This window comes from Haliaeetus albicilla, chromosome 16 (assembly GCF_947461875.1).
Source record: "Haliaeetus albicilla chromosome 16, bHalAlb1.1, whole genome shotgun sequence".
Classification (NCBI taxonomy): Eukaryota; Metazoa; Chordata; class Aves; order Accipitriformes; family Accipitridae; genus Haliaeetus; species Haliaeetus albicilla.
Genome location: NC_091498.1, coordinates 28,572,445 through 28,599,348, shown reverse-complemented (window position 1 = coordinate 28,599,348; position 26,904 = coordinate 28,572,445). Strand labels below are relative to the sequence as shown.

General features: G+C 41.3%; 1 protein-coding gene across 4 annotated transcripts in view; it reads left to right on the top strand.

The window, feature by feature from the left end:
- Positions 1 to 26,904, top strand: part of NAV2 (neuron navigator 2) — a 420,329-nt gene that overhangs the window by 356,126 nt on the left and 37,299 nt on the right. For 3 of the 4 annotated variants that reach the window (XM_069804093.1, XM_069804091.1, XM_069804092.1), the window contains 8 exons: positions 7,818 to 7,956; positions 13,205 to 13,496; positions 14,422 to 15,124; positions 19,064 to 19,531; positions 20,572 to 20,637; positions 21,804 to 21,848; positions 24,044 to 24,204; positions 26,354 to 26,542. In XM_069804093.1, the coding sequence (XP_069660194.1) occupies positions 7,818 to 7,956; positions 13,205 to 13,496; positions 14,422 to 15,124; positions 19,064 to 19,531; positions 20,572 to 20,637; positions 21,804 to 21,848; positions 24,044 to 24,204; positions 26,354 to 26,542 (2,063 nt within the window). The remainder of the gene's footprint in view (positions 1 to 7,817; positions 7,957 to 13,204; positions 13,497 to 14,421; positions 15,125 to 19,063; positions 19,532 to 20,571; positions 20,638 to 21,803; positions 21,849 to 24,043; positions 24,205 to 26,353; positions 26,543 to 26,904) is intronic. The other variant, XM_069804094.1, reaches the window with a different exon arrangement.

The window sequence follows — 26,904 nt, the reverse complement described above, 5'->3', positions numbered from 1 at the left end:
CTGATACTGCTGAGAGAGGAGCAGTTGTCATGTGTGAAATCTGTGTTTTGCTGTGCACAGGTTTTTGCCTTGATCACTTTACGTAGAAGCTTTACAGTGTATTCTGAGTGAGGAAGAACTTCAACGGTGACTGAGAATTGCTTCAATTCTTCATGCATATGTATCACTTCTTCATTTTGTGCCTGCATGTTTCTTGCTTGGGGTTACAGCCCGCAGACCTTAAAAGTTTTGCATTGGTGTCACTAGTGGAGTTACGGTGTCAGGAGGGATTAAAACCAGACTGGGAAGCAAAGGAGCTGTATTCTACCTGCCAGCTGCTGGAGGTTTGGTCTCTGTGGGTGTGTTTAGTAGCCACCTTTCCCTGGGCGAGGCTGCCCAGTGGTCCCAGTTGACCATTTGTGCTGGGGGAGTGGGTGGGCAAGTGGCCCTGGCCGTGGGGCAAGCGGCCGCAGGGGCAGGTGGGTCCAGCCCCGCCAACCTTTCAAAAGCGCACCCAGCAGCAGGGAATTTCAATGCATCTTGCATAGTTTTGTTTCCACGCTACCCTTCGTTCCTTTCCTTCCGTGTTTTAGTTACGTCAGCCCTGTAAGAATTCAGCTCATCTATTCTTTTTCTTCTTGTGTTTAAGCCCGTTTTTATTGTGTATTGGAGCCTCTGGTGAAGCAGGCTGCCAGGTACCAGTAAGTGCTGGTGAGCTGCTGAGCTCTCACCAGTTCAGTCCAGTGCTGGAGGAGCGTGCAGGTAGGAGATGGGTGACAGAAACCATGTCAGTGTTTTCAGTGAGCGCCGCCCCTTCTTTAAGTCGTAACTTTAAATAGTGCCTTTGTACGAGGAGGTGACGTGATCCCGAAGGTCTCTGCTTTTGGGGGAGAAGAAAGTATAAACTGGGAAGTTAGGCAGGGGAAAGAAAGAGGCACAATTTGGTGTTTGGTTGTCATAACTCTCCATCCCCTGGGCAGGGCACCTTCTCCGCCTGCCTGGAGGAGGGAGGTGTTTGGGCTGGGGCTTGGCCAAGAGGGAGGAGAAGGCATATGGCAGTGGTGATCCACACCTCCATCCTTGCCAGGGAACTCCTCCCCGGTCCCTCGCTCCAGGGCCGGCGCAGGGAGCTGGGGCAACAGTCTGTTGCAGCATCCCCAGCGGCTTTGGCTCCACCTCGGTGGATTTGTTCAGTCCCATCGGTGTCACATGCAAGCTGTACGGTTTATGGGGATTTATTTTCTGGAGAGCACTTTGTACGTAAACAAGGATTTCTGACTTGCACTAGAAGACTTTTCTCAGCACTTCTTACTGTCTTGGAAACAAAGGCATAACAAACAAAGCATCTTTTTTTACGTAGTGACAACTAAGATTTAACGCTGGCCTTATAGTGATATGAAGACACTGATTTTCTTTCCAGCTTTCACTGGTGCAAATCAGTTGGAGTCAACGGAATCACACCGAGGCGACCAGGGATGAGTATCGATCCCATGGCCTTCAAAGCAGGGAGGCGAGGGTGCCACTGGCCGCGGGGGTCCTCTGTGCACCCAGTGTAGGGCAGGTCTATAAACTGCTTTATAAACTCAGTAAGTCTTCAGACAGAACAGTAAATGGAGAACACCAAAAATAGGATTTCTGGGTCGTGAGTCCGGGAAAAAGGGGTTGGTAGCTGGTTGGAGCACTCTACACTAAATTTTTCAGACCTAGCTGGGAGTTTGTGTTCTTCCAGCACTCGGGTCAAAGGCGATGCCTTGCTCTGGCTTCTCACCTCCCCCCCCCCCCCCCCCCCCCCCGAGGCTGTGCAATGCCAGAGGAACCATTGTCGTGAACAATGGCCAAAAAAACGAGTTCCACCAGTCAACCTTTTTGCAACTGAATAGAGTTGTGCCGGCTGCTGCATTTAGTGACTCCAGACAGCGAAGGACTGTAGGGTCTCTGAGCAAAACGTGTGCAGGTGGAGAAGGTGCCATTGGAATTTCTTCTTTAGAGCAGGAGACGATGAGTTTCGTAGAAAGTCCGATTGCGTTCATGAAGCTTTAGAGTGTTTCAAAGGCTAAACTGCCTGAGATTAGCTGGGTTTAGCAGCTCCTACGTGTGTGTGTTCAGCTGTGTTCACTTCAAGTTTGACAATGGCTTGGTCAAATTCCTGGTCAAATTTTAAGGGACAAAATAAAATCCAGTGTTATTTTTATAAGGTTATTAGCACTGATATAAAAAGATTAAATGAGAAGAGCATGTGCAGTTTCTTAGCTTCTACAAATCTTTCCTTACCCACCGTTTTTCAACACTAGTTGATACTTTTCTTCTGTGAGTTATTCTCTTTTACAAATACGTATTTTAAATGTAAATCCTGAAACCTTATCTTGGATGAATTCTAAACAGAGTTTGACAGAGAGCTGCGTTTCAGCTTGTTGGCGGTAAACCGAACAGTCACTGAACATGAAAACGGTCTGAATAGCTCACAGCACACTTACAGCAGTTTAACTCTGCACCAGAAAAATGTCATTAAAAGGATTAGATTCTGCTCCAGAAAGAACAGCTGGAAATGGTCTGTATTCATTTTGCCTGGTTTACTTTTCACTTTTTCATGGTCTGGCTTTACAAAGTGTTTCAAGGTAACGGTCCTGTCCCTGGGCTCCACCTTTTGGTTAGAAACAAAGTGGTTTATTTTGAAATATCTGTAATGAGATCTAATAAGAAGAGAGTAACTGAAGACATGGAGAGGGGGGATGATGAATAACCACGTAAAACATATTAATTAAATTCACTTCTCTTGAAGTAGATTTCCATCCATTCTTTTGCGAACAGTTATTTGTCACCTTTCGTAACAATTTGAAAGGGAAACCATGCAAGGGTCTGTATATGGTTTTTGGATTTCTGACACAGTGATGTCAGTATTGTAGGAAATCCCAGAAGAAAACAGTGGAAATCGCAGTATTTCGTATCTCGCTTTATAGCACATTTACTTTTTTCTGGCTTTTTTATTTTTTCTATTTAATTCTTTGAAGATGCTGAGAAGTTTCAATCGCTTTACACCTTGACCTTTTTTTTTCTGTTGTTGGGTTTTATTTGTTCTCCTATCAACTCATAAATAGTTAAATTTTTAGGTAGAAGAGGATAATTACCATGTTTCCACTTGAACTATTGTAGAGCCCCAAGGTCCTGTCTTGGACAAATGTATTTTTCAGCAGCTCATTGTAATTTTGGTTTTGACTGAAGATCCAGCAAAGTTAAAATCCACACCCATCCGTAGAGAAGGGTGCATTTTCCGCCTTTAACAATAGCTTTATTTAGTAGTGGTTTAATGACTCCTTTGCTTTGGACTTGAAAAGGGGGAAGATTTCTGCAGCGAGGGGGGCTGTCCTGGGGTTTGCAGGATGGTTTCGTGTGCTGTGCTGTCCAAGTTGACAAAGAAGAGCCAATTCCGTTGATGATGATTATGCAAGATGGCAAAGTGCTGATAGACTGTGGAAAAATACAAGTCTGAGCCTAACCGCTTTGCAAACCTGTTTCAAAAAGCAGCTTTGAGGAGTTGACCTGGTGCTGTATGTGGGCGATCTAGAGTAGCAACGTTGTTAGTCGCATTAGGGCGAGCAGGCTGAGATGGGGAGGGAGAGGAGGGTGCTTCGGGTGCTCGGTTTCATAGAGAGCAGGAGGCACCTTTGTGGGAGTTTTTAAGTGATGGCGGTGATGGTTTTTAAGTGGGTGGTTTTCATATAGAATACACTTTTAACATTTTTTTTTGTAATTTTCAGTAATCAAAGTAAAGTTTCAGGTGATTGATCAAATAGAGAAAGGAAAGCCCAAACATTTCAGCTTCAGGTTATGGTTGAGTAGACTTTTGCTGACATCAGAAATTATTAATTGCACCAGCTAAATTACAAAGATGTTATCTTGGCTCTGGGAGCCAAGAACAGTGTAATTAGGGCTGTTAGATTCCCCATTCTGCTTCCTTGCTTTTGACTTGAACCATCGAGGCATTGGATCAAGGTGAAAGTGAACTAACTTATGTGGAGGGCTTGGGGTTGTTTCAAGAGCAATGTGAAATAAAGATACCTCAATTTGTTAACAGATGCTGTCCTCTCGAGAAGCTGCAATCTTCACCCACGTGCAGATACGGACACGGAGTGGCGTGTCCTATATTGTTGGATATTACACCAAATACGGTGTCGTGGGCTTCTTGGGGGGAAGAGCTTTTAGTGTAATGCATCATTGACAGCAGGGTAAACAGTATATGTGCTTTAATTGCATTACTTTTTTAGCAGACTATGTTGTATGCTTTTAAAATTGCTTGCACTGGCATCTAAGTTACAGACTTCAGTGAATTCTACAGGCATCTCGCTTTCACTAAAACTGTCCCTAGCATTACTCCAAACGACAGTGTCAATAATGGTTTATGTAGGTTTTCAAAATTATTTTCAATTTCTTAAAATGTTGTGTTTTCTTGTTCTCTTACATCCTATTGTTCTTCTAGCTAGAGACTGACCACTCCCACCCTGCTACTGAAGTGGTTTTTCTAAATAAAGCTAAACCTGAGATGTCTAGTTTTAGCTGACAGAGCACCTTACCTTGTCAGAACAGCCGTGCGCATCGGTATCGCGGCTTGGTGTCATCAGCGCGCCCACAAGAGCTGTGTTGCTTACCTTCTGGCAGCCAAAATGCTAGACCTCTATCTTTGGACCTCAAAATAGCTAATCTGTTTTAATTGAGTAACAGATTAGTAAACCTGAAAATACAGAGTTTGTGTTGTCCATACTTTCCATCAGAACGTAAAAGACTAAAAGGCGGGGATATATTTAAGGGGAAGCCACAACCATCAATGTATTCAGGTGCATGTTTCTACCTTTGTCCTCAGGCACGTGTCCCAGTTCAGAAGGGCACTCAAATGTTTCCATAATGCCTTAGATTGCCCAACTGAAGTCAACAGGACTGGCTGATGCCAGTAAAACTACTTATGATTAACATTAGATGCATTCTTTACATGCTGATGAACTGGGGCCTGTGATAGTTTAAGAATGGCTAATGGTTGGAAAGGTAATGTTTCTGTACATTACAGATGGAACCGGGTCACACAGAAGAACATTATTGCACTGGGGGGGTGGGCATTGCCATATCTCCATAAGAAGGAAATTAAACTGTTAAACATGGACAACATTGGCATTGCTGATATTATTTTTAGTGGGATTTTATTACAGGTTCAGAAATAGAAAAGATGTTAGTTGCTACACAGAACTTTGGAAAATCAGGAGAGTATTCTTTTATGCAGTTATTTTAACAACTGTTTTGTAACCTTATTTATAGACTTATAAAATCTAGGAATTGTAACAGATTTCTGTTACACGTTTTGAAATAGAAGTAAATATCAGTTATAGGGCCTGTTTTTAAAACCTGAAATTTAGAAGTAATATAACTTTCAATATTTCGCATTATAATATTTAACTGCCTACTCTAAAAAAAAGGTGCTTCAGAGAAGTCTTTCAGTTCTTTTCCAAGTTCTCAATTTCTCCATACTAGGCACTGGGGGGGGGGGAGTGGGTGTGGAATATCGCCCCCCCCCCCCCATTATATCCCATGGATTTCTTTGTATGGTCAGCACATCTTTCATTCAGTTATGCTGAGGAAGACTTTGGAAAATAGCAAAGAAAACTGTTGTGTCGAATCTGGCTGGCTGGCTTGCTCAGCCTCAGTGGGTCTCGCATTGTGTAGGGAGTTTCATTTTAACATGTACTTCTGTTTTGTATTACAGCGGATTCCTCTTTAAAAATATCCAGGTGAAGGCAAATCTAGGAAAAAAAAAAATTACATCTTTCCTTTAAATTGTAGCATCACCACCCCTGTGGACTATAGCTATATCAGGAGAGCTGGAGTGTCTGTGAATTTACCAAACAGTGTTTGGAAAATCCTTCTGCAAAGCCAGGGCCCTGCCTGTAACTGGGACGCTCCTGGAAGTCAATCAGAACTGGCAGGAGTGTGTTTTGGAGGACAAAAAGAGGACACCAGACGAAGGGCCACCTCAAGGCTCCCTGAATCGCAGACTGCAGCAGGGGCCAGCGGTTGGTCCCGGTGTCTGTCCATGTCCCTCCTCGTCCTCTGCCAGCAGAGCAGCCTGGCCGAGCGCTCCCAAATTTCCCGAAGGCAAAATTAATCCGGCGTGCCGAAACTGTTGATCTGAGCTTCCTAGCTGGCCTCGTCTACAGCGATACGGGGAGAATTGGCACAAATGACGGTGCTGGCAGATTGATGAGGACCGTAAGTGGGAACAAAGCAGTAGCAAAGAGCAGCTGCGAGCGATAACCCTTTCTGCGGGCGCGCGGAGGAGTGCTTCCCCGTGGCCGCTACTGCTCCTGCGGTTCCGCAAATGGTGCTGCTGATTAAGCTGTGCTCAGTTCCCTGGAAGGCCTTAGGTAGATGCAGGTGAACAAAATACTCCCAAGTAAGCAAAAAGCAATGAAAAATGATGAAAGCATCATTAAAGCCCATACGGGTAGCTGTTTTGTAGCGCTAAGCGAGAAAAAAAGAAATGCTTTTCATTTCAAAGTTGCCGAAGGTTATACGGTGAGGCTATATAGTAAATCAGTGGTGAAGCTATGAATAAAATTCAAGAAACCGGACATAAATTGCCTTTCTTTACATAGTTCAATTACACAACACGCAGTTCCATTTTAAATGCACATATCAAACGTGCGGTATATCAATTTGTGAATGGCTTTCACTCTCTGATCAAAAAACTCCCTGCAATCTCGTTGTTACAAGTTTGTAAAGCAAACAGAAATGCAATAGGGAAGAGACTCTGGAGCTCCCAAAATCTGAGGCTCTGGTCGTAAATAGCTAGAGAACTGCCAGGAGATAAGCTCTCACCATTAGCTTTCGCAAATGGTCTGTGAAATATGTATTTATGCGTTTCCAGCAGCAGTTATCCATCAGTGGACTGAAATGTCTTCACAGAGCTACTTAGAGGACAGTGTTTCAATCCCAGCTTTATTGTTCTTGGAGATGGAGCCCTTGTAAACCAGTTTATAAATCTCTTCCTTAAGCAGCTTATTTTTACAGGCATTTTAGGAGTGGAGCATCTGGCTTGACTTTTGGATTGTTTTGATTCTGTCTGTTCTAACACTCAAATCGCTTCAGGCGTGGACCTTTTTTTGTTGGTGCTTTCTGTGTCCTAAACCTCCAGTTACGCGTTTCTCATTTACTAGAAAACGTTGAAGCTCTCTCATGCTGGAAGAAGGTAGTCCTGAACAGCAAGCTGTTAACATACCTCCTTGAAAAGGATGTGTGGTAGAGCTCAGGAGGGTTATGTACCATCTGAACAACTAAACTTTCAATTACTAGAAATTTCTGAGACCGGCGATGCTGTCGATGGTAGATCCAGGTCGTTGCCCAGGTCTATGTAACAACCAGGTACACAAGATTGCTTCAGGGTGAATTTTTTCCTTGCGTTGAAGCTCCATCTCTGCGTTACGGCTTAGTGAGTCAGTGCCATGCCTACCTGGAGATGCACCACCACCTTCCCGGGCTCTGGGACTGCAGGGATAGATTTCAAGGGTCACTTGAAAGTTTGTCTGCTCGTACAGACTTTCGGTTGAGTCAGGAAGAGTTGCATCATTGGTGCTATTGGCTTAATGATGGTATACGTTAGGCTTTGTGGCAACCGTATAGTGGATGAGCTGTATGAATTTAGACTTGAAGTGCGAAGAAGATAACTTAGGGAAACGAGCAGACCGTTTTCATTTGGCAACCGCAAGTAGGACAAGGCATGTAGAAATAATACTTTTCCTTTTGAATGATGTTCTGTCTTTTGACCCTTGTTTTCTACCTTTGTTGTGCTTTTTCTCCAGCTGGGATGACAGCAGCTCTGTCAGCAGTGGGATCAGTGACACCATAGATAATCTCAGTACCGATGACATTAACACTAGCTCCTCTATCAGCTCCTATGCCAACACACCTGCCTCCTCCCGCAAAAACTTAGACGCACAGGTAAGATTTCTGCCTTAGACAAGCAACATTAATATTTATTATTTTCTCTGTGCAACAGGTATAATTGTTTTAAGTTGGATGAACTTGAACGCACAGAGAGCCTTCGTTACGGACAGTATCACTGAAAAGGCAATGTCGAGCAGTAGTAACCGCCTTATTGTATATGGCAATTAGGAATATTTCCTCTATGCGTGGAATCCGTGGCATCTCTGCTGCGGTGGTGTGGCAACAAATGGCTTCTGCCTTCCTAGCCGCGCTGCTGTACAGAAAACATGCATCGGTGGGTGGGATATTTTATATTTTTTTTTTAGCTCTAGAAAAAGTATTATGGTTTTTCTTAAATAATAGAATTTAATTAAGTCAACATGAAAGTTTGAAGATTATTTACACTTCCATCGGAAATGTAAGCGTGCTAGGCAAATGAAATAGATTATTTTAAACTTCCGGGGCTGCGTGTTACTGCAGGCTTTCTATTTTTGGCAGCATTTCATGGGAGGATAAATTTTACATCCATCGGCAGCATAAGCGTACATTTTGTGCTCAGACACCACACATCCAAAGAGGGTAAAACAAGTGAAGGTATCCAACAGTTTTTCATTCATCAGTTAGACTGCATAATACAGAGGTTTGCAGTAATATGAACTGCTTTTTTCCCCGGTTGTATAGAATTTTGTCTGGAAAAGTGCCAGACTAAGAAGTCCAGCTTTGCTTTTTGTACACCCGCCTGCTCAAGGGACTCGGGTGTTGGGTGTCAAAGCAACCGGGATGCAGTGACTTGGCATTGCAGCAGGTAGAGGAGAGGGATGTAGGTACGACCTTCTCCTCTGTTTCTTTCCTCTTTATTCTTCTCCAGTCCTTTTCATGACTGGACCCTCAATCTGGTTTTAAATATCAGTTTTAATCTAGACTTGTGGTTGCTGTGAAGTGTTACTCTGCCTGCAAGACTGTGGTGCAAGCATATATTAGTCTTTGTTCCCTTGCCACGAAGTGCATATTTGAGCCTACATTAAAGATTTCCAGTTAGCCTCTGGTTGTGTATCAGCGACTGCATGTGTGCTTGAAACTGCTAATACAAGTCCCATACAAGTTGAGAGGAGTTAAGATCTATCAAGTGTGTTTTTCAGTAGGTAACAGAGAGAGCAACACAGACAACTGGAAGTATTTTTTGACAATTGTTACTGTCTCAGCGTTGTAATACTGTTGGAAAAAAAGGAAGGAAAAGGGAGACGTGACTAAACGTTAACCTAAGGGAAAAAAAATAGAAACTCATTTGACTTCTATCTTCCGATGGAATCAGGTTCTTGGAAGCACCTCTGAGAGATCAAAATCTGTGTTGACGAACTCCTCTTCCCCCTCCACAACTATTACAGCATCCAAGAGAGAGCAGAGATACACCAGAAGAAAAGCAGCTGACTCTTGTACAGGCAGTGGAGCGTAGTTGTTAGCAAAGGAAGCTGGGAGCCAAGACGTACAAGTTGTGTTTGCAGTTTTTTGATGTGCGTCCGTGACCTGCTTCTCTCCTCAGTTTTCATGGCTGAGAATATTTATTCTGGGTATTACTATTACCTGCAAATTATTGTCCCTAAAATACTTTGTTTTCATTTGAACAGAATATCCTAATCTTGTCAACCAAGGGAAGGGAAATAACTCAGAGTGATGGAACCAGGCGTAGCTTGCAGGGTTGGTTATTTGCTGCCCAGAGCTCATGACACAGTGAATGCTGCATATATCCCTTTTCTGTCTTACCTGGAGTACTGTATGATGGCCTGTGCCCAGGTTTGCGTTCCCCTGGGTGCGGTGAGCCACAAAGGACTGGCAAATATCTGCAGAGGGATGTGGACTTCTCAGGGTCCCCTGCTTTGGTTCTCTGAAATAGCAGGCACTTAACTCTTAAGCTGCTGCGATTCTGCCACATCTTTTCGAGATGGTACAGAAGCTGGATTTCAGGTAATTAAAGAGGGAGCTTGAAGCTAGTACATGTGCAACTGGGAGTCGAGACGAATAATACAGCAACATCAAAGGGAGACAGCCCTAACATGTCAGCGTCTGCCGATAAAATCAGTAGCTTATGCGGAATCGTCTCTGCAAAGGAAGAAGATGTGGTTGCAGTAGGAAAAAAGTCTCTGCTAAGAAACTGATTTTCAGCTGCTGAGTACCCCATACTCCAGAAGCCGTAGTTTCTCTGTCTTTGAGAAGTAGGACTTAAAGATGATATTAACTCCATCTTCACAGACATTCGTAGTTGTAGCCCCTTTTTGTAACAACGCTATGAAGATGTTCGCAAGTTGGATCTGAACAAGCTAGTGATTGGAACCAGAACTTGCCTTACCATGTTCCCGTGTCTTGCTCTGGTTATGCCAAGTACCAAACCACTTCATGTAGCTGTACAACTTTTGGGCCCCTAATATTTTTCCCTTATATTGCACAGACTTAGATAAGTTACATTTTACACGGCACTGCATATAGTATGCCTTTACAGTCACATCATACACGTATTTTAAGGAGAGATTAAGATCTGGTGGGCATTTGAAAATAACTTATTTAACTGAAATAAGACGGAGGAAAGGAAGAGATCAACTAATGAACTTGCTCACGTAACGCTAAAAAGATCAGAAGATGGAAAGAAAACGATTCCTTTAAATAGAAAACAGCAGCATCTTTAAGCTGTTGGATCAAGACAACTTCTCGGTTTCGCTGGAGCAAAGATAGCTTTGGTCTGTTCACACCTTCGTAAATAGATTTACAAAACTAGGAATAAGTTGAGAAATCCTGGCGGTTACCGCTACTCCCAGCTCAGTCGGGCGGCAGGCTTTGCTCCCAGCTCATGCTCGTTATGTCTTGCCGTGACCTCCAGCAAACAGTATTTCCACTTTCACCCACTCCAGGCCTTTCAGGCAGGTGGAGTTTCAGCTGCAATCCCAAAGCCAGGTTTCACCGTGTTTTGGTTTTGATTCCTTAGTCATGTTTCTCGTGCTGTTCTCAGTGTTTACCGTTAAACAGAAACATCTCTCTGGCCAGAGGGCTTCAAGGGTGGATGTGCAGCATTTCAAAGGCTACGGAAAAACTTTGGCTGTGAGCGTGGTAGTGGAATGAAATGGAAGAGAGCAAAGATAAGAGGACTTCTTGTAATGCTGTTCTCTCTGTTGAGAATGTACTATTTTGAGAGATGTAAAGGAGGGGAACTACAAGGTACAGCCATATTTCGTAGTCAGCCAGAAGTAGAATAAGCCCTTTACTAGCCACTAGCTGTATTTCTTGCTCTGGAACGTTAACGGTGTAAATACACAATTCCAGACAAGGTACTTGAAGCAAGATACTAATGAGAGCATGTGAGCGATGATGTTGAGGTGGTTTTGTTGGTCAATTATTTGTTACTTCTTGCCTGTGCTCTCTTCCAAGATCTGTAAACGGAGGAGACGTTTGCATGAAACGATGATTTTAGAGAAACACGGGACATAGAAGCAGTCACATGGTGAATTTATTGCACACCAAGCAATGGTCATAAATAGAAAGGTAACCACCCCCAAAGCTTGCAGCCATATGAAAAGAAGGAAGCTAGAAAACAGTGTTGCATTCAAGCCTATGCTGAGTTGCTCTCTTCGAATGGAAAGGCAGGGAACCGGCATTTGCGTAGCACGAGAAAAGTACAAGAATATAATATCTAAATCCATAATTCAGTGAATGCTTGTTAGTCTGATGGCTCAATATGCAGACAAATAACCCAGGCCCTAACTATTTCACATGCCTGAAGAAAGACCATTGTGATGTGTGGTGTCAGCTTTCACATACTGATCGCTTAGACTAGTTTTTCAGGCTCTAAAAAAAAAAAAAAAAAGTAATTACCATAAAAAGCAGAGGAAATTAAATCACAACTTCCCTATATTCTTTAATATTAATGGTGTGATCTGGTAGGAAAAGTCATAAACTTGAAACATACTTTAGGAACTTAAAAATAAAATATAGCATTTTGCTGGAAGCGTGGTAAAGGATCATGCGTCCTTTCCTGTGCTGTGCTTTTCTGATTACCCAAAGAGAGTAAAAGGTTGTGGGCTTTCTAATGCTTTGGGGTATGTAAAATAATTTCCTTTTAAGTGAGATTACCATTTGACTACTGCACAGTGCTGAGCACATTCCTCTTCTGCTGAGGCTGCAGGGAAGAAATGGCACTCAACACCTTACCAGAATTCACCAACTCTTACCTGGGAGCTTCGTGATCAAATGTTGAATTTCGTGGTACTGTGATGGTTGGAGAACGCTTCATCTGTGACTTTTTTTATCCAGATCAGGGCCAAATGTGTGGATATTCGTCATTTGTGCCTGATCACAAAATAGTCGGTTGTGGTGTTACAAAATTTGCCCAAATGAAAGCATTTGACAGGAGAAGTAGAATTCTGCAAGGGTAATCATTAGCTAATGTATGGGGAATATATTATATATACATATATATATATATTTATTTATATATATATATATAGGGTAATGGATGTAATTTAAGCATTTCTGAGAATTTGGCAAAGGCTTGCTAATGAGAAGATTTTATATTTGAATTTGAGCTTTGCAAAATTCTCCATAAAAGACTGGTAGCACAATCAGTCTGTGCAAAGAATAGGGAAAAAAACCAGTTTGTATAGGTTGAATATAAATTAAAAGCTAAGGTAAGTTATGTATTTAAGTCAGTCTTGAGTATTTTTAGAAAGTTGTTGGGGATTCATTCTTCATCAGTTCTTGGGTGTCCTTCTACTATGTTAGATTAGAATGAACAGCATTCCACGGCTTCAGATCTGTTCAAAAAGCTGCCTCCTCATGCTCTGGAGATCAGATTGCCAGACAAGAGATAGGAAAGCAGCAGGAACAAAGGAAAGCTGGCGGCACAGGTTTGAAACGTTTTTTTGGCATTGCAGTAAAAGGGTTTGTCAGAAATTCGAGATGGAGGATTATAAATGTCATGGAGCTGAATGTGTCCTTTATAAATCAAGTGAGGGTTTTTTCGTTGTTTTTTTAAATTTATTTATTCTAAGGGGCATGGCTCTTAGGTTTCGTGTATTTTTTCCTTAGCGTATTAAAAAAATATGTCATTGCTGGGGTTCATTTCTTGCTATGACATTCCTTTATCAAAGGCATGTTAGGTTTGTCGGTACTTAGAGATGACTGCTGAGTTGGCTAATCAGTTTGATGGTTCTCATTTATGAAGCTTCTTAAAAGAAAGGCTTGCTCTGAAGGTTGTATTGCAATTCCTTATCTGTCCTAGACTGATGCAGAAAAGCATTCCCAGGTTGAACGGAATTCCTTATGGTCCGGTGATGAAGTCAAGAAATCAGACGGAGGATCTGATAGCGGCATAAAAATGGAGCCGGGATCTAAATGGAGGCGGAATCCCTCTGATGTGTCAGATGAATCTGATAAAAGCACTTCTGGTAGGAAGAACACTGTTATTTCACAGACGGGCTCCTGGCGACGGGGCATGTCGGCTCAGGTTGGCATTACCACACCAAGGACTAAACCTTCAACCACCTCAGGCACATTAAAGACACCTGGAACAGGTGAGAAAAGGTGTAAGATATAAACAAGCCAGAAAGCGTGTTCGGTATGAAAACAGTTTAAATACTTTCCAGAGGCAGAACCTGAACTTCAGGTAATCCTGTCTTTATTTTTAGGTATTGTTTTGACCTATGCAGTATCTTGTGTGTCCACATTTCTCTTTCTGTTCATTTGAAAATGCCTGTTTTGGATTAGTACACTGCAAAAGTTGTTTTCATGACAACTCTAGACTTAAGCCAAGCTATTTACTGGGCACAGTATTGCCGTATGAAGAACAAATAATGTAATTTCAGCTTTTGAAGTCGCAGTTAACTTTAAGAACATACAGTATGTGTGGTTGAGGAGAATTCCCCCCTCCCCCCCCCCCATACTAAACCAGCATGTTAATTTATACTAAACGCTATTTAGTTCTGGATTTTCTTATAAATGTATTAGTGATTTTAGCACTTGCAGATGTGTGAATGAAAATGATTGAATTTGCATAATCAAGTAATATAAGTTAATACCTTTCCTTTTATTTGGTCGTGTACGCAATTGTACATGAAAAAGTTGAAGTGAGATAATTTCTTGAACAATGCCTTTTAGGAAAATTATACTAACGGCCTAACACTACTTCTGTCTAATGATAAAAAGGGACCAATCTGTGGTAGCTACAGAGGGAAACGTTTTTTCTCTTATCTGTCACTATTACATAAGACTGGTCTGCTTCTCGCATTCTTGAGGGCAAACACACCGCATACTTTTCTCTGGCAAGTCTGCATGTGTAACTCACTCGAGTGGCATGTAAGTGCAGTGCAGACTAGATCATAACTTTTAACCACACTCTGGTGGCTAACACGCTTTTGCTTTTCATGCTGCTTTGAGTTTCATCATTTGCTCGATGTTTTCAAGTCATTAAATATTAGAATTCTTTTTCTATTTTTGTAGGGAAAACTGATGACGCCAAGGTATCAGAAAAGGGTAGACTATCTCCTAAAGCTGGACATGTTAAACGTTCCCCATCAGATGCAGGACGCAGCAGTGGTGATGAATCCAAAAAGCTTCCCACAAGTAACTCTAGAACAACTGCTGCTAATGCTAATACATTTGGATTTAAGAAACAGAGCGGGTCAGCCGTAGGCATGACTATAATCACTGCCAGTGGGGCAACTATCACCAGTAGATCGGCTACCCTGGGAAAAATCCCAAAGTCATCTGGACTCATGGGTAGGACCACTGGCCGGAAGACTAGTGTCGATGGCTCACAGAACCAGGATGATGGCTACTTAGCGCTTAGTGCCCGAACTAATCTTCAGTATCGTAGTTTACCCCGGCCCAGTAAATCCAGTAGCAGAAGTGGAGCTGGGAATAGATCTAGCACAAGTAGCATAGACTCCAACATAAGCAGCAAGTCAGCTGGGTTGCCTGTCCCTAAAATGAGAGAGCCTGCCAAGGTAATCCTTGGAAACTCTCTGCCAGGATTAGTCAATCAGACTGATAAAGAGAAAGGGATTTCGTCTGACAACGAAAGCGTGGCCTCATGTAATTCTGTTAAAGTGAACCCTGCATCACAGACTGCTTCTAGCGGAGCTCAGAGTACTCACCAGCAAGGAGCCAAGTACCCCGATGTGGCCTCTCCCACTTTGCGCAGGTAGGCAATAAATTCGTTGATTGTGCAATGATGTTAGTCGGAGCTGAATGATCAGGACTCTTCGAGCCAGGCCTGGCTGCGTTTTATGGAGCACTTACTATTTAGTGTCCTACATCAAGGTCTTTGTATCTACGTTTAATTTCACATTGGTTGGCCAGTGTTGTAAATACTCAGTAAATCACGTGACAGCAGCAAAAATTTAACATTTGGGGAAAAAAAAAAAAACAACCTGTCTGGCAGAAAGTTTGGCAATTGTGATACGAGTCTCTGTTACAAAAAATGATACCTGAAAACTTTATCTGTGCAGCTATCGCAGGACTAAGCGTTTTCTTACCTGAAGGTTACCGAAGAGTTCTCGCACCAATGTATATGTCACAAACCTGGAAATACTCCAATGGTGGATCAAATTATAAATTGACAACAAGAGAGTTACTTCAGATTTTCATGATGACAACGGCATAATTTGGCCTGCCGTGCCTAGATTCACATGCCTAACTGGAACCAATCTTTCAGTTGTGTCGATGAGGCCAGTGTGTTGCGAGACTCAGCGTCAGGTTATTCGCCTGTGTAGAAGAACCCAAAGTGAAGTTACTGTCTAAGCTGGGTTGAATTTTCTTTATTTTAATAATATTTTTTTAAACAAAAATCTTATTTGTCTTCTATTTCTCCACAACTACCCCACACGTTATTTTAACATTAACGTTGAGTTGGTCAGGAATTAATTTGTTGATGCAGCATGCATCAAAGCCTTGATTATTGGTGAAAGGTTCCGTTAATATTATTTTTCAGTTTAATTTGACATTGAGTAGCTTGTCTCTTTCAAGTTGCAGTGTTTTGCATTTCATTTTGTCTTGACGCCCATAATACCCATACAGTTATGCTACATCATCCTGCTTCCAGTGATGTGAGAAAGCCACATTCCATCTGAAGCACCAGCGCAAGCATAATGGCTGTGATGGCAGTTTAGGCTAACACTTGTAAAGAGTTGTAAACTGTTTCTTTTTAGATGGGTGGTTTGATTTGAAGAGCCTATGTGAGGATAATTCAAGACACTTCCTTTTATTCCTGGTTTTCATTAGATAAGCCATGTCCTTTAGAACATTTCATTTTCATCAATGGCTGCTCAAAAAGAAAAGCTCCAACAGACCTTTCATTTCTGAAGTGTACCCCATGAGAAATGCAGATTTTTGGTGTTGCAAGCCTCAGGCACATTAATCTTGAAATTTGATCGGAAATTTTTTTTTGATTACTGGAAAGCCACATCACTAGCTATGTAATTGAAATACTACATTAGAAATACATGAAACTTCAAAGAGAAGACACTGAGGCTCAATTTCACTATTCCCTCATTTGATTTCTAATTCCAGTCTTGAATTTTCACCAGACTGTTTAAATTGTCTTGTATTGAAATGCATCAGAGTTGAATTGGGCCTCATCTGCTTATTACTGGTTTCTAGAATGACAATAAAGAAGATTTTGAGCTTAATTTTCATAGTCAGTTGAGACGAGTAGCACATTTTTTTCGCATATTTTCTCTTGGCCCTGTAAATTTTTAATATTATGCGATAAATTAGAATCCATACCTTTGTAATGATATAGATCTACCTGTAAGTCTGTGAGTATACATAACTTCTATGCTGTCATAAACAGTGAAATTCTATAATTCTGCTATGAGGGCCATCCCTGTCTCTGTTTTCTCAGTATTCCCTTTAGCTCCGGTATTACGTATCTGGCATGTCCCTTAAGTGAAACCATCGTTTATCTTGATATATTTTATCATTAAATTGGCCCTTCATGTTTAGCAGTATATAAGACACTGCTTCTCTGTTGATGGGAGACCTGCGTGACCCAAGAACCAGCTCGGATATGTCAATCTTTTGTCAATAATGGTAGATAGGAGTAAAGAGATGTCCTTCCTTGTAGGGTATGTCCTTCCAGAGTTAATCTCTGTATTGATGCGACTGTCTTGCTGGGTTGGATTTTCTCTGGACTGAAAGGAATGCTCCTCAGACCACATCCTCGTCTGAACGCATTTGTTAGGAGGTTGGGGTTCAACCAGACACTGCCTTTGGCAGCAACACGGTTCTGTTCGTGCCACAGTGCAGCATCCTCTCAGTTGTATTAGGGTGCTGTTTGGGGAAGACTATGTAGCTTAAAAACAGCTTGTGAAACTGTTGTGTGGGTGGTTGGGGTTTTTTTAAGCTCTAGGGTCCTACATCCAAGAGTACGGTTCCCCCAGTACAACTGAAGAGGTGGTATGCGATGGCGTAGTAGCAGGAATACCCTGAGCTGGTACTGCTGCTGAAGGCCGTATATCATTGCAGTATGATTTGACATTTTTCTTCATACTCACTTTAATAACATTAACTCTAAATAGTCTCTAAATCCCTGAAGGAATGGGTTTTATCATTCAGACTGACTCATCTAAGTCAGGGTCTCCTAATCAGTGAGGTGTAATGTGGTGTCCAGGTGAACCAAGTTTGCCAGATCCGTGCTGGTTTGCGAATGTCTGTCTACATCAGGTGCCGAGAGGATCACAGAGCAGTGATGGATTATGAGATGGATGTAGGTGGGCATCTTAGCCTGATCCAGCAGTGTTGTCCAGGTGCTTTGTGGCAAGTATGCAACAGCAGCCATCCAAGTTGAGATGCGTTCTGGGCGTCTTGCGCAGGTACGCTGGAGCTGCAGGTAGCACCCGTGCAGTAAGTACAGTACAGTGCTTCTGGGCATGACTGGGCTTACTGCACGTGTCCTCTTGGGTGCCCAGCTCTATTACACAGCCTGGGTTTCTGGGAAGCGTTGGCCAAAGTGATTTAGTGTGCATGTGCTGTACAAACAACCCGGGCATACTCAAAAGCAGAGAAAGTTCTGCTCGGCGTATACCCACCCGTAAGTCTTTGGGAGCTCATGTATAGAAGTGCTGTAGTCCTCTATTCTGAGGACTACAGTCCGATAGATAACCACTTTGAAAGATTTCATCCCCAACATTCCACACTTGATAAGAAAAAAGCAAATCCGTATAGATAGGTGGGAGGAAAACTAAGGTTCCAAAGGCAGTTGCAGGAGCTAAGTGGCCGAAACAGAAGCAACATTTTGGGGTGGATGTTCGAAGCTAGAGTCAAAAGATACGCTTCCTTCATAACTTTGAGGATCATTTTTACAATGATTGATAAGCTAGTCTTAAGCACGTTTACTTCTAAGACACTTTTGCACTTCTGAGAACTTTCCCATTGACTGTTAATGAGGGAAGTGAAGTTGCGTCACAGGCAGCAACGATGCAAACTAGAGGTGCTGCAGTCGTCCTCCTCCAGCCACGCTTTTGTATTCCCTCCCTTGCACTAGTTCTGGCACTCAGCTAGTCTTTTACTGAGCCAGTTCTGGGTACCGAAGCAGGTAAAAATCTCATCGTACACAAAAAAAAATAGTTTCCGGCCAGCTTGGCTCCTGAAATGAGACAAACCTACATTTGGTATCAGTAAATATCTTTCCTGTTAATCCCAGAAAATGCTGCTTCTGTGCCGAGCATTTGGGGATTTGCACAGAATTTACCTGGACAACAAGCTTTCAACCTCTAGTATTCCATGTTTGAGATGAATCAATGCTGTGTTTCTCTGGTACCCTTTTTCCTTAAGGAGCAGAAGAAGATACGGCTGTATTTCAGTTCTGTGAAGCTGTATTTTAGCTTTGTGAAAGTAGTATTTGATGATTTGGAGAAGACACACCTAAGATAGATTTGTAGCTATCGTAATTGTCTCCGGGCTTTATTGAAGGCAGAGTGAACACAAGGATATTCATAAATTTGTAGTTGCATATGTCCAATGTAGGATCATTTACTTAATATTGGTTTTCTGAAGCTAAGAAGATATATGGTCTAGATATAAAATGCCCTTGCATTTAATATTCCATTGTATGTATTTTTCACGTTGTCTTTTTTTACAGACTTTTCGGCGGCAAGCCTAGTAAACAAGTTCCCATCACAACGGCTGAAAATATGAAAAATTCGGTAGTCATCTCCAATCCTCACGCTACTATGAACCAGCAGGGTAATCTCGATTCACCGTCTGGCAGTGGTATGCTGAGCAGTGGGGGCAGCAGTCCTCTGTATAGTAAAAACACAGATATGAACCAATCTCCACTAGCTTCTAGTCCCAGTTCAGCACATTCAGCTCCTTCCAACAGTTTAACATGGGGTACCAACGCAAGTAGCTCTTCTGCTGTTAGCAAGGATGGCATTGGATATCAGTCGGTCAGCAGTCTTCATACCAGCTGTGAATCCATTGATATCTCTCTGAGCAGTGGAGGTGGGCTGAGCCATAATTCCTCCAGTGGCTTGATTCCAGCCTCTAAAGATGATTCTCTGACTCCTTTTGTCCGAACCAACAGCGTTAAGACTACGTTGTCTGAAAGGTTAGTGTTTTTTTCACTCTTTTCCATTAAGTTTGTGTGTATCTCAAATGTAAATGAAGTCCTGGCAGCAGGAGCCAACACCGTAGGTACAAATCAAGCTGTGCTTCTTGCAAGATAATACTGAATGGTATTACTAGAACACAGAAAGAAGCCATTCCAGGCAAGGAGCCCAGTTCAGGGCAAGAGGGATGGGTTCTGGTGAGGTTTTTAATTTGCTGTGATAGCCAATGTGACAACTTTGCTTGCTACCACATTATACCTAATATTTGAATTTTGCATCGTATATTGTCCTTCCAACAATCTCCTGTTAGTTGATCTGATAGTGATATTCAAAAAAAGCTCCATCGTTATTATCATTTTGATTTGAGAAGCCAACTATTCCTTATTAAACTTCTTGTTTATAATATTTGACAAGCTTTCAAACTGAAAGAAATGCTGAAAAGAGAAGTCACTTGATCCCTTCTCGGCCTCTCCCTGCTGCCCCGTCCCATCTCCAGCTGCTCCCTACAATGTTTCCGTACAGGAATTCGTGCGAATGCTTAGGGAACCTGACTGGGAGGTGGATCCAACTGAAAAATGATCACCTGAAATGTATTTCAGACTGATCAGTTCCCCAGCTCCTTACACGATGAGGTTCATCAGTATCCGTGTGGACACAGAGCAGGAGCTGGGAACAGACTGAGCAGGGAGGAGGGAGCGGGACTGCTTTTTCAGCATCAGAGCTGTATTCACAGCACATCGAGCTAACGTCGGGATAAATCACACAATCGCTTGCAACGCATGCCCTCTGAGAGACCTGTTGTAGAAGGGGGTAGTAGCCCTGCAAGCATTGGAAATCAGCTATATCCTGACGTGTAATTATGTAGTCAGGTAGCAAAATTTTTGTCGTTGCATCTCCATGGAGAAGATTACCGCTGACTATAATGTTCTGACAGTTTGGGTTTCTGTTTGTGTTTTATTATAACTCCTTTCTGTTCTCTCCTCTTTTCATTCTAATGTTCCTTCTCTTGTTTTCTGTCTTGTTGGACTGATTCTTCCAGCCCTCTTTCTTCCCCTGCTGCTAGCCCCAAATTCTGCCGAAATACTTTGCCCAGGAGACAGGACAGGTAATGCTGTCTCAGGACAGGAGTACGCACAAGGCTGTAGGTTTTGTTGCCCATCTCAGTGAAGCAAATTGTTTTGTGACAGACTGTGCTCAGTTGAGTCCTCTGCTGTGTTCATCGTTCAGGTGTGAACTGACACAAAGACATGCCAGTGAGAGTCCCCTCAAACACCCCGTCTATCTACCCAAATCAATCTGGAGAATGGCATACGGCAGAGCTGGCATGTTTTTGGTGTTGCTCTTGTTACTGGGAACATCTTTTGGTTTGTGGGGGTGTTTCCCCGCCGCCTCCCCCTCATTTCTTTGCCAAAGGCAATTTGAAAATCTTGCCGTTTTTTTTTTCCTACCAATCTGAACTCTCACTAGCATTTCAGCATTCCTCTGGCATGCTGCTTTTCTCACTGCCTTTCAGGCCTGTCCTTTTTGTCGTGAAGTCCCCGTGTCATTCAGTGTCGTCAGTCTTTTATTGCAGTTTGGCTCATGAGTGTTTTTCAGGGACTTGGGTACGTTCATCCTTCTAAAGACGAATGCTAAAGTTCGGAAAAGATGACCCATATCTAAACATTCTGGCTCACTTTTGCTCATTGCTCTAATTTTAATCACTCCCATGGTGTAATTTAGCTCTAAGGGTTGTCGTTGAATTTATTCATTTAAGCATATGGATATTTTCTTTAAAAACAAATGAACAGACTCTGCTCGGTCACAAGTTCATCAGTTGTAAAAACATAAATATTTGCATTTTGGAGGACTAATAGATTCATTTTACTTTGCTAATGGAATTTAAGCTAAGATTTGAAAATTCAAAGAGTCTAGGCTCAATCATTTTTACTGCTATACATTGCAGCTGCATAACAGTAATTAGCTGCATTCCCTAAACGGTGTCTGCTGAAAGAAGCATCCATTTGACGTCTAAAGAGCCATTTTTGTTCATTGTGGGTAGGAGAAATAACAAAATCACATTGTGAACAGATGAGAGTCATTGGCATGGTACCAGATGCATGTTTGTGCAAATCCACACCTGGGTAAGGAGGTTTTTGCATGTTTCTGTAGGAAGGCCCCAGCACCTTTTCCTCTGAAAAGGTGATGCAGATGTTTGTCCGTCCTTCGTCCTGATCTTATTCCTTCCCTTTTGTTCTTCTCTGAAGTTCTTTTCTTTTAACTTTTCTGCAGCGACCCACATCTTGATAGGAACACTTTGCCTAAGAAGGGACTCAGGTATTGGTGTTTCCACACGGTTTAACAGCTTTTGTTGTGGCTTTGGAGTTTGCTTTGTGTTTCTGTTGTGGCTGGTGGTGGTAGTCGCAGTTTGCAAGAGGTGGCAACAATACTTTCTTTCTTTCTTTCTTTCTTTCTTTCTTTCTTTCTTTTTCTTTCTTTAATCCTCAAAGGCGGCCATTGACCACTGTGCTTTTTTTCATCCAGTGGCTTCTCCGCTTGAGCAAGAACTGTGGCTTTTGCTGGCTGAATTGCTGAAAAGCATCTCGTAAACCACCACTGGGCTTGGCTTGAAAACAATAATTTTGCAGCTTCTGTGGCTATTACATGGAATGAATTGAGATCATTTTCACCCAGAGAACCTTGGTGTTGATATACAAATAGAAAAGATTTTCAATATCATGCCAAACCTTTAGGATGAGATTGGACATATTGATTTACAAAAAATATTTGCCTCAGAATACCTAAATATATAGGGCTCTTAGAGATAACTTCTGCTTTTCTAGAAAAGAACAAAAAAGTACCCAAACAAACTTTTGGCAATTGTCTTCTCATGTGTTTTGTAGAGCTGTAAGGTCGTGATTTTTATAACATAAAAAAACTGCACCCAAAAAGATTTTTCCATTGGTACAAGCAATTCTAGCAAGATAATTGACATTAGCTGTATTAATTAAATGCTTTAAGTGTTTCAGAATTTCCAGAAGATACCTTAGACTAAAAGGCTTCAGAATTGCTTAATGCAGCTTCAGGGATCACTGAGTTGATGCCTTGAAATTGCAGCTGCAATTTATTCTGTCCTGTACACATTGCTCTTCACAGTAGCTTTGTCACATGAGGTCGAGTGCTAAAAGCCTTTCTTAAAATGGCACTTTGTTTAAAATGTTTCTGTGGTTCTCAAGTATGTCTCTAATAAAGACTCTTTTAAGACTGAGACATTTGAGTGCTGAAGAGGTAGGTATTAGTGCTGAAAAAAAAAAAAGTTCTTAGTCCATACAAGTAAATCAAGTAAAATGATTCTTTAAAGTCGCTCTCTTAATAAACTGATATATGTGCAAAGTTTAAGAGATGCAGATAGTCAGGCACTGTTACTTAAAAGTTGAGGCATAAGCGGAAGAATGAAAGTGTTTTTTGAAAGTAGTTTGGGTTTTTGCAGTGTTTATTGTAGCGTTCACATTGCTTGAAAAATAGTCTTAATAAGTGATATTTTACTGTAGAGTATTAAGTTGGAGGGAATCTAATTAATTAAATAGATAATATCGATTAATAATAGGCTCCGAGTGTTTCGTTTTTGGAAGGAAAGCTAGTAACTCATATATATTTCTCAAAAACAGATGGCATAGCGTAAGACAGACACTGAAATCCATCAGCAGACAAGTGTTTCCGTGATGCTCTTTCTGTCGATACCTGTACCCTGTCACGTATTTCACATAACACCCGTGGTAACATACCTATTTTTCAGGCACATACAGAAGCAGATTTAAAACTTTAAGCCGAAGCCAGCGGGTGTTTTGCCGTTGATGTTGGCTTAGACAACGTCTGCGCTATTTTCTTTGCCTTCCAAAAAGGCTGAACGTAGTCTCTTTTATGATGATTTAATGCTATTAGTTTTGAACTAAATGGGATACACCTCCACAGACCTTTATATTAATATCTCTGGAATATGAATTATTGGGTTACAACTTGTTTAAAAATCTGATAATGGCTTTGTTGACTTGAATTTGGTTGTAATATGACAAAAAGCCAGATAAGCTTAGCGATGCACCAGAATATTAAAATAGTGATAGAAATTTGGCATAACCTAAAGAAAGGAAAGGATTTCTAAATCATGGTTTTATTTTTCAGTCATACATAGGTAACACACACTATACTTTATTCTACAGTACACAACTTCTATCTGTAGGTTTTTGTTTGCTGCTAGTTTGGTTACTACTGAAGCCGTAGGAAAGGAGGTTTGGGCTTTTTTTTCCCAAACACAAGTGGAATGAATTAGGAGCAGTTTAGGACAGCTTGAAATAGCTCCTTAATTCAGAATTGTATTGGGTTTATATCATTTTAATCCTTAAATTTCATATGAGAATTCTTCTATCTTTCTTTCCCTCTCTCCCTCCCCGGGTCTTGTGACATTTCATGGTGGTTGTTTTTTAATTTTAAATAAATGTTAAAGTTCATTTTGGAAGAACTGTTTGTTTTTGCAGGTATACTCCATCCTCCCAGCTCCGTAATCAAGAAGATGCAAAAGAATGGCTACGATCCCATTCAGCAGGAGGACTTCAGGATACTGCTGGCAATTCTCCATTTTCATCTGGATCCAGCATAACATCACCCTCTGGAACTAGATTTAACTTCTCACAGCTTGGTGAATAATTATCTGTTTGGATAATCACAGCAATACATTGTGTGTCTTGAAAATAGCGTATTACACAATATAATTTTCTTTCAGCAGCTCCGAGTCCCAGGTTCAACCTCAGGAAGCACTTTCACTGAAATGAGTGTGACTAATTAGCATTATTATCTTGTATGCCCAAAGGTGGCATACTTGCAGTAACTCTTTTGAAAATACTTCTCTGGGAGTAATCAGATGCCTGAATTTAAATTGTGAGCTATTCAGCAGAGCTGTTTGTTAATATCACACATTGGTGTGTTTAAAGGACTCGAGACGTTGCCTACCTGTTTAGTAATATTGCTTTAAGATCCAAGCATATTACTTACTATATGTGCAGTCTAAGATATTTTATCTTTGTATGTATTTTTCAAGTGGTTTGTTGGAACAGTGCACAAAGCTCCATCTGAAATAATATGTAGAAGTCAGAAAAATTTTAAGTCAGAAAAAAATGCCATTCATTCACTTAATTACTTTGATAAAAGTAGACACTTTTTAAATGAAGGAAACAATAAAAGTTGATTGCCAGGACCCATAAAGCATTGCAGATTTTAGTTGACCGTATAAGCAGTTGAAATAAACTAATTTAAAGTGCTAGTAGTAGTGCTCATCTCTGGCGTGAAGATTAAGTGTTACTTAGTTGCCTTTGCAATTTGTTTAGGTATGTAAATCAATCCTAAAGGGGGTGTGTGTGTGTGTGTATATATATATATATAGTCTTTAAGTTAAGTGACATTTGGAAAATACTATGTCAAACAGACGTTTTCTGTTTCTTTTTGACTTTCAGAAGCCCCTCCATCTTTTCTAGAACGGTACAGAAGTAATATGCAAAACGGTTAAGCCTGTACTTGTGAACTTCTTGCGTTGTGTGAATTTGCAGCAGCGTACGCGGTCACTTATTTCTAGTGCGGTTTTGAGTTGCAGCAGTGACGTTTCAGAGCCTTTCCTTGAGTGCGCTGAAAAGAAACAGATTAAATAAACAGCTTTAAATAAACTGACACTTAACAAAATTTCAGCTGAATATACACAGTGTAATTATATTGCCAACAGCTAACAAACTCATGAAAGTTCATGAAAGTACCTTAATGGTCAAAAAAAAAAAAAGGTGTAGTTTTAGGCCCAGAAAGTTAACTCTTTATGGAGAATATTGAAGATTATTTACATTTATAAGCTTCAAAACCTATTTGACCACAAGCAATTAACAAAAAAAACCAAGGTATTTTTCTGTGTTCTTGAGAAAAGAGCTCGGAGATACCGGAGTCAAGAGAGGACACTGCATTCAATTTAATAGCAAATGTTGACAATGAAAGTTGAGCACCTTTAAACTGAATTATTGTATCTTCTGCAATAGTCTGTATCAGTTGATGGTGTATATAGAAACAGGCAATGGCAGCACACCAAGAGGAACCTGCCAGTTGAACAGCAATTTTGTTGTTCTCTTATTTCCACAAATCAACTAGTTCTTAGTAAATAGCAGGTATAATTTTAGCACAAAAGTTCCTTAAAAAAAATGTGAAACTGGAATAGACGTTTTGTACTCTAAACAGTGGATGGGAGAGCATTGGCTTTTGAGGCAAAATGGGTATTTTGTAATTCTTAGGACCTCATAGTGGAAAGAAACAATTCTGAAATATACAACTATTAGGAAACAAAAGCTCTTAAAATCTGTGACTTAAATACAGAGAAAAATGTCATCTTCTGGGAACTTGAAGGCTTTGAAGGAGATAGTTCGTAAGGCCTGTTCCATATAGGCAAAATACTAGTTTAAATTCCTTCAGGCATTTTAGTCCTTTTTGAGGAAGGACTGTTCCAAATTAAATGAGGGTTAATTAGTTCATGCCTGCAAGGTGTTAGTGAGTTGACTGAGCTTGTCTGTAGAAGCATAGACGTATCACCCAGTGTTCAAAATGACCGTATTTACTTGAGTTTTCTCATTCGCTAGCTTGATTTGCATACCTCTTATTTGAATTCATTGAATTTAGAAAAATAATGAAGCCTGGAGAGGATGACATCAAAAATTTGTGTCTTACAGAAAAAAAAAAAATTTTTTTGGTAGCTGCACAAAAATTAGGTATGAAGATTTGTGGTTGCGCAAATAAATTGGTTTTTATTCTTCACTTTATAGCGAGCCCAACCACTGCAGCCCAGATGAGCCTGTCAAATCCAACCATGCTACGGACCCACAGCCTTTCCAACGCAGATGGTCCTTATGACCCCTATAGTGATACGCGCTTCAGGAACAGCTCCATGTCCCTGGACGAGAAAAGCAGAACAATGAGCCGGTCTGGCTCTTTCCGCGATGGCTTTGAAGAAGGTCAGTAAAGTATGTGATGGTGCTGGAAATGATCAGAAGATGGCATTCTCCCATAAACCAAGCATGAATTTGGTGCTTTTCAGTTCAGCATAGGGGTCATTTCAGAGCACAGTTTTCTCAGTGACAGACAAAACTTTAGTCCTCGTCGTCATTGTTTTGATGATACTCATTCAGTGATCCTTCTGGTGGGACATAGGAAGGCATGTAAGGGTTGTACCTGGGGCATGACTCTCCAAGAAATTGTCTAAACGCATCCTGTGCTTCATTTTTAGTGATCTCAAAATGGCTCTACTTCATGCTTGGATTTAGCATATTAAAGTGTTTGCTTGACGAGGGCTGTTCTCCTGAACCTGGGCTTCCAC